We start from the raw sequence: 7,463 nt of genomic DNA, 5'->3' as shown, positions 1-7,463 counted from the left end.
GCTATTTTGTGCATAAAAAGTTACATTAGTGTGATATTTAATTGTCAATAAAAAAAGTTGAATAAACAACAATTGTCAAATTTTTGTAAAATGATTTGTCTAAAAGTAGACAATAAAAACAGATAAAAGAAACATCTGACACATCTTTGAATGACACTTGAAATCATGTACAGCAAATGAGGTGCCAATTGAGAATTTAAAAGGAGTATGTTAAACTCAGAGAATTTTAAGAGCACTAGAGGATATCTGTGTGGTGGATTATGTAGACAACAAAGTCTCATCTGCTGTACATGATTTTGAGTATCATTCAAAGCCACGCCATTCGTAAAAAAAGTGAGTGTGTTTGTGTGTGTGCTGTTGCATAGTAATTGGACTGTTTTTCTAATTATATTTTACAGGTGTTTCAATTTAGTGTTTTCAACTTCATCCCCCACATGTCAAATAAGTAACAGTGATGAAAGAATATCAGAATATACCGTCAGCTACGCTTTGTGTGATGGTCAAGATAAACATCTACCAGAGTTATTTGTAGAAAAGAGGGTGATGTTTTGTGAAATTATTTTGAGTTCTGTAAGCAGTAACTTCCACTGAAAAATAGAAACCAACAAATTTATAATGTTTCCGTTTTTGAATGTCAAGAAAAACAGCAGCAAAAAGCTTACATTTTAGTTTTAATATGAAAACAAAATTCAGTTAAAAAAAAAAAAAAGAGTGGAATGAGGTTTACCCTGACAACACCTTTCTTAACAAGAGGCTCACATACTGCAGTGCAGTTCGAATCTTCACAACAAATAACAAAAGTGTAAATCTTTGCCTGTCTCTCAAACAGTTGCATAAGTAGATATATATTTCCACGTATTTGATTGTCATTTATAACATATCTTCTCTGTTAATTCTGGGACCTCGAGGATAGAGGAACATATTTTCTATGCTGTCACCAGCCTCTACATGGGACATGTCAACAAAGAACTCCTCTGATAAAATTAGATCAGTTTCAACAAATATTTTTAAATATGCTTGTACACTTTTAAGGAATTCAAAATCCTCATACTTATTGTACAATATATATTCTCCTGTTGTGTTTTATAATGAAAAATTAAATCCCTGTTTTAAACTCAAAACATATGTCACAGTCGTCACATTAGAAGAAAAGCAGATGTCCACTTACAGCTTACAAACTTCAGTATAGTGCAGAAATTCAATGGCTGATATGTTTTTTAATGCTCTCCTTCCACAAATTGAATGTGTTGTGGATAATGAGCTCCTTTAATACTTATGCAAGGCTTATGACTTTGCTTGTTTCAAGGATCACCTTACACTCTGAAAGATTTACTGAATCATACTGTATACTATCCAACACTTGCAAATTTACATTCATCCTCAAATCCTTACATGTATGAGTGTGTATCTTCATAGGTGCTTCTCAATACTGTAATTTTTTATAAAGGAACCTACCTAACATGTACAAATTTAAGGTTTAAAAAATTGGTTGCCACTATTTACTTAGTTTTATGGAATGTTGTATTGTAATAACCACCACAAACTTATAAAATTGAGTCGTTCCACATCCTGATCTGTTAAAGACAAAGATTTATGAAACACAAAATAAATAAATGTGTAATATTTTTTTTTGCTAGACTATCTACCACAGCAGCTGTTATATATGAATTATTTTTTCCATTCTTAAGCATACTGCAAGGATGACCATTGAAATGAACACACAATACAAAGAGCTGAATGGTGAAATCATTGTAAACTTTTCTATGGAGACAACTTTTGTGAAGATTTACACAGATGAAAAAGAAAATGCAGGTTCCTAAAAACCAAAACTATAGGAAAGGGTGAAAGGGCAACCAAGTTTTTTCAGCTTCAGTGTTTGCTAATGATGAGGGAAAACCCTTTGACCTCAGAACATTAAAAGAGAGCAATGAACATCAATGATCACTGATGATTCTTTGTAAATAAAAGTGAAATGTAAGTAGTGTAAAACAGTCTTAAATTACAGCATTTCTAAGATGGAAAAAATAAATAACAGTTTATAAATAAATGTGTGTGCTGTAAATAATAGAAGTTCGTGGTGAACATTCAGCATTATTAAAAATCAATAGGTTACAGCTTACATGAAATAACTGAAACCACAAATGAAAAGCAGACCAAATCAATACACAGTTTTATTTGAACTGACCATAATGAACCCTAGTTACAAGGGTTATTAATATTAACATATTTACATTTTAAAAACATATGTATTGTATAAAGGAAAGAAATCAGCCCAGTCTCCTCCTACGAGGCAAGAGTTAGTTGTAACTTCTTGCCAGGAGAAGGAGAAAAAACAAAAAAGTATGCAGTAATCTAAAGCAAATTTACTGGAAAAATTGTGAAACCCGAACATACTCCTCACTCAGAAAATGGGTATCACACATTCGACTTCTCTTCACATTCTCACAGCTACTTACTGAAAATAAACTCTAATCTGCAACTATTTCATCACACCACACTATATCCATAAATAAAGCTTTTTTCAAGCACTGAAATAAAGAACATTTTAAATAACAACTCTGTCTTAACTCCTCTGCATGGTCCCAATTCAAAAATTTGGATACTGAAAATATGCAGTCCACAAATTTATATTTTGTGCTTCAAGTCTGTTCAGACAGTCTCAAACCAATCTGCTAATGTTGCAAAAGTACTTTGTGAAACTGAATGGTCTAATTAAGGGTGAGGGAAACATAAAAGTGATTCTCGCAGACCATTCTGTACAACTAACTTTGTAGTTAGCACTTAACTACATGTTAAGAATACATTAGCTGTGGATTTTGAAAGGGAAAAAAAGAAAATAATAAAGTCAGTTTTCCCTGTTCTTTTACAAATGAACAAACATACTGACATAGCCAACACATTGTAAAAAGCTAATCACAGAAGTAAAGGCAAATACACATGCTGAAGAATCACAAAAATAAAAATGAATAATGTGAAATCTTTCATGACCAAATGGTGAGCTTGCATGTGAAAATTCTCTATTACCTATAGTCTCTAAATTTAAAAAAATAAAAACTGAAAAGATATGAACTATGCCACTAGTTTGTGGGAAATGTATTGTTCACTTCTGTGTGTATACATTGTCACCATCCAGTCTTTGTGACCGTGAGAACTGCATCCCAACATATCATTCCTCAGGAACATTAAACACAGGAAGCCCAGATAATTGTATTGAATCAAAACTAGCTAGTCTGCATCACAAGAATTCTTTCCCCATGTAACTGGACTTACTTTCTTTCACTTTTTAAGAGTTGTTGTCTACAAATGAATACAACTGCTCTTCTCAACACACATTTTTGGACAGACTGACGACATGGCACACTTTGTAGTATATTAGCATGACAGAATATTTTTGATAGTCGGAAACAAATAAAAATTTGAGATGATTTGGACAAATCCAAAATTAACGTACAGGCTGCAATATTGCCCTAAAATTGGTCCACATCATGTGTCTCCATGCAGACCCTACAATCCTTTTCTGGATATGTTCAGACTTTCTGGAATGTGTAACGAATGGTTTGGATTTAATTAGTCATGCAATGGAACTACACAAGCACACTTCAGTGAATGAAGTTGCTGTCAAATTCTTAAAAATATAACACTGAAAATGTAACAATAAAGAGGGTGAGTGTCACTCGAAGATACATTTCATAAAACTTGACAAATAAAAATAATGGATGTAGTAAACAAAGTAGTATTTTGCAGAAATACTTTATAAATTGTATAGCAGGATTTGTAATTTGTCCACAGTCTGTCCCTACTGACACACATTTTAAATGATAGAATGAAGGAAACTAGGCCTGGGGAAAACAACTTTAATTTTTTTTTTACATGGAATGTCACTAAAAACCACAGGAAACATTAAGTATGTATCAAGACAGCATCACAACGCAGAGTTAAGTTTCCATCTTGATTAAAAAATTATAATGTGAGCAATGCTCTTGCATTAGGAATGCAACCAGTACATGCCACAGAGCTGTGTGTGTATGTATATACATATATACGTATGTATATATATAAAGTACTGCTGAACTCAAGTCACTCACAGATGGCGACACTTATTTTCTCGTAATGGCTTCCAAATGCCGTTTGCTTCGGCACATGGCAGAGCTGAGTGTGAAGAAATTCTGCTGCGCATTTGTGAAGAAACTGTGATTGAGACAGCCGCTGTACTTGGATCACAAAGGCTTTTAGAATGGCAACACGAGAATATAAATAGCATTACACTTGAAAACCGCTATCAGTGAACATTTGTTATTTCACTCTCACTTGCAAAACTAACACACAACATATTCAGAAATAAATCTGCATAACCCAACAATTTTTTCAGCTTTCATTGATATACACACTCCAATCAGGGTAACAGACTGGAGTAAGATTTATATATATCTTTATCCGTGACTTGGTCATAAAGAATAAATACTAAATAATATTTCATATTTATGAAATAGTCACATTTATAGAAAAGTGAGCACATTTTAAATGCCATGAGGCTAATTTCTTCTACCATATTTGCACATACACACTGTACAATAAGCACCAAATTCATTTACAAATAGGAACACACGATATTACGGTTGTTTACAGTATTACAAAACAAACATTTGGATATGTTCAACCTTATGCATACAGATGTGCACACAAGTACTACCGTATGTGGATACGCGCACGCGCGCACACACACACACACACACACACACACACACACACACAAGCTTGCACCTTCAACAAATACAAAAAAATTAAAAATAACAAGTAACGCAAAGTGCACACAACGCTTTACATGGGCAGCAGTAGTTGTAACACTGCTACTTCTATATCAACATGTTAAGTACACAAAAAGTCTCAATTGCTCCACAATTGTTCTATACACTGATAATCTACTTAACACACATTGTGCAGGAACATGTGAAGCACAAAAACATCTTTACCACCCAAATTTCGCCACACTGATCAAGAAATAACATCCACTGTCACTGCACTTCAGTCTCAACAGCCTGAAAAAAATGTTTAGGCACCTTCTACTGTTGCACCCACTTACTCAGGAATCTTCTGTCAAATCAAATGCACCTACAAATCACAATGGCTTAGGCACCACACATTCCTGCCATCATACAAACATGGGAAATTGGTACAGGCAAGGGGAGAGCATATGACAAACTGGGAAGCTCTGGGAAAAAGAACAAATTCAAACACTTTCAAACCTCAACCTACAATCTAGTGGCACAGAACAAGAAAATAATTTAACAATTTAGACACCATCCAATATTGCCAAATTACTGTGGTATTTTGTTTTGCAGCTAGCAGACTACGGTATTATCTGCGCAACGATTACGTGGCAAAGTCGAGGCGGTCCCACGACAGGTTTGATCCAAGCTCGCCCGTGACTCTGAAGTCCACATCCTCCGTCCCAAACAGGTCAAACGGGTCCCGCGTATCCGACAGCAGCGGATCGTACCCTGTGCTCCCGCACACAGTCGAGGGACCCGGGAAAAGTGTGGTGACGGGAGTCGGGACGTGTGGCGGTGACGGGACGTCTGTATCGGCAGGTGCAGGTGGCACTAGACCATCCAACCAGTCCACATCGGTCACGTCCATGTCCACCGGGACGTCTACATCCATGAGCTCGTCGGCAGTTGGGACGGCTGAAGAAATGGACCCGGCATCTGGAGGGTGAGCCACCTCCATCTCAGCATCGGAATCGAGTGCGCCAAAGTCTGTAGGATCGAGGACACTCAAGTCAAGGGCCAGGCCCAGGTCAGCTTCCACACCATCCGAGTCCACGACACCTGAGGGCCTCGCCACTTCCTCCAGCAGGAAATCCAGATCTTCGTCACGGAAGTCTGCCGCATCACCGGACACGTGCGGCAGTGGAGGTGGTGGCGGAGGCGGTGGCGGTGGTGGCGGGGGTGGAGGTGGTGGTGGAGGTGAAGCTGTGTCGATAACAGAAAGGAACTGGGGGGGCTCTGAAGAGGCTCCGGCAGGTCCCGAAGTTGGCGTGGCCGGGTCCTGGGCCGCACTAGGGGGCAGCTCTCCATTCTTGATGAGTATCTCCAACACGTCATCCACAATCTGGCTCTTCACGTGCCTCTGCTTGGCAGCCTGGTGCTCATCCTGTACCAATACATTCAGAATTCATTTTATTGACAGTCCTCCAAAACATTACGACTATCGCATAAAGTATAATAAGAGAATAAAACACCACACACACACACACACACACACACACACACACACACACACACCTCTGCTCAACTGATGAAGCTGCCAATATTTTTATCAAAATTTGATATCATTGAATTTCAACAGACAGTGTAGTAAATCAGGTGGGACAAAACATTTACTTTTTATGTTAATCAATCAGAGAGAAAGAGAGAGAGAGAGAGAGAGAGAGAGAATATATGTGTGTACACATGAGGTGCACTGCAAATTTTTGGAATGTCTAGAGTAATTTCAACAAAACATGGTACAGATATGACTTATTGTGTGGAAAAAGTACTGCTGGAGATAAGGTAAGACACTCCCTTGCACACTTTGGGGTGAGATTTGCATGTGAAAGTAAAAATAATAAGAAGTGGACAAAATTATGGTGGAATTAATTTTTTTCCTGGTCAGTAGGGTGACTGGTAGCAGTCCAAATGACATGTAACCTCTAGGGGTGGAGGTGACAGTAACACGGAGTTACTTGTAATTAATGGAGTCACTTGCAAAACTTGATTTCTCCTGCCTGGCACAAGACTAGGAGGAGGAAGTATCCGCGACGACAGCAGGTAACTGGCTCGTCGTTTCAACTTAGCCGTGACCATAAACTAGCAGGTAGCACAGCAACATGTGGAGCTGGTGCTGCCTAGAATCTTGAACACATTATACTACACAGTAAATAAAGTGTTGGAAATAAGTGAGGCACATAGTGATTCACATACAATGGAAATATTAAACAATAAGTTAGTACGAGCAGGTAAAATGGCTTAGAGCCACACTCAGCTACAGTCAACTCACAAACATTAAGATAATTCATTACATAGCAGCACAATTAAACAAAATACTGGTATAATTTTTAAAAGTATTCATCTCTGAGTATAGGAAGGCAACAGCATACTATCTCCACCAGGACTGTGCCTAGTACAGCAATGTGGTGTTCGAAAAAATCTTCAGATTGACGACTGCTTTACTTTTTTACTATGTGAGGAGAATGCACATCATTTATTTCTCCACAAAGAAGCTGAGTTCTTTCCTACAGCATGCTAGGCAGTGCTACAAATGGGAAGCTACAAGGTCAAAGGGCAGACGCGTGATCTTCAGCTTTCCTGGTGAATCAACTGTCTGTATTGTTCTCCGATGTCCAGCCAGATGCAAACATTTACATATTCAAATATGGTGACCACAAATTTGTATGTAGCCACAGCTGAGTGAAAGGCTTTAGT

The 7,463-nt window shown here is 37.6% G+C and overlaps 1 protein-coding gene across 3 annotated transcripts in view; it reads right to left on the bottom strand.

Moving 5' to 3' along the window:
* Positions 1-2,155: 2,155 nt before the first annotated feature.
* Positions 2,156-7,463, bottom strand: part of LOC126175151 (myocardin-related transcription factor A-like) — a 113,930-nt gene continuing 108,622 nt past the window's right edge. For all 3 annotated transcript variants that reach the window (XM_049921716.1, XM_049921717.1, XM_049921718.1), the window contains one exon: positions 2,156-6,153. In XM_049921716.1, the coding sequence (XP_049777673.1) occupies positions 5,371-6,153 (783 nt within the window). In that variant the 3' untranslated portion in view covers positions 2,156-5,370. The remainder of the gene's footprint in view (positions 6,154-7,463) is intronic.

This window comes from Schistocerca cancellata, chromosome 3 (genome assembly GCF_023864275.1).
Source record: "Schistocerca cancellata isolate TAMUIC-IGC-003103 chromosome 3, iqSchCanc2.1, whole genome shotgun sequence".
In the NCBI taxonomy this organism is placed as follows: domain Eukaryota; kingdom Metazoa; phylum Arthropoda; class Insecta; order Orthoptera; family Acrididae; genus Schistocerca; species Schistocerca cancellata.
This window is presented reverse-complemented; position numbering and strand designations above follow the sequence as displayed.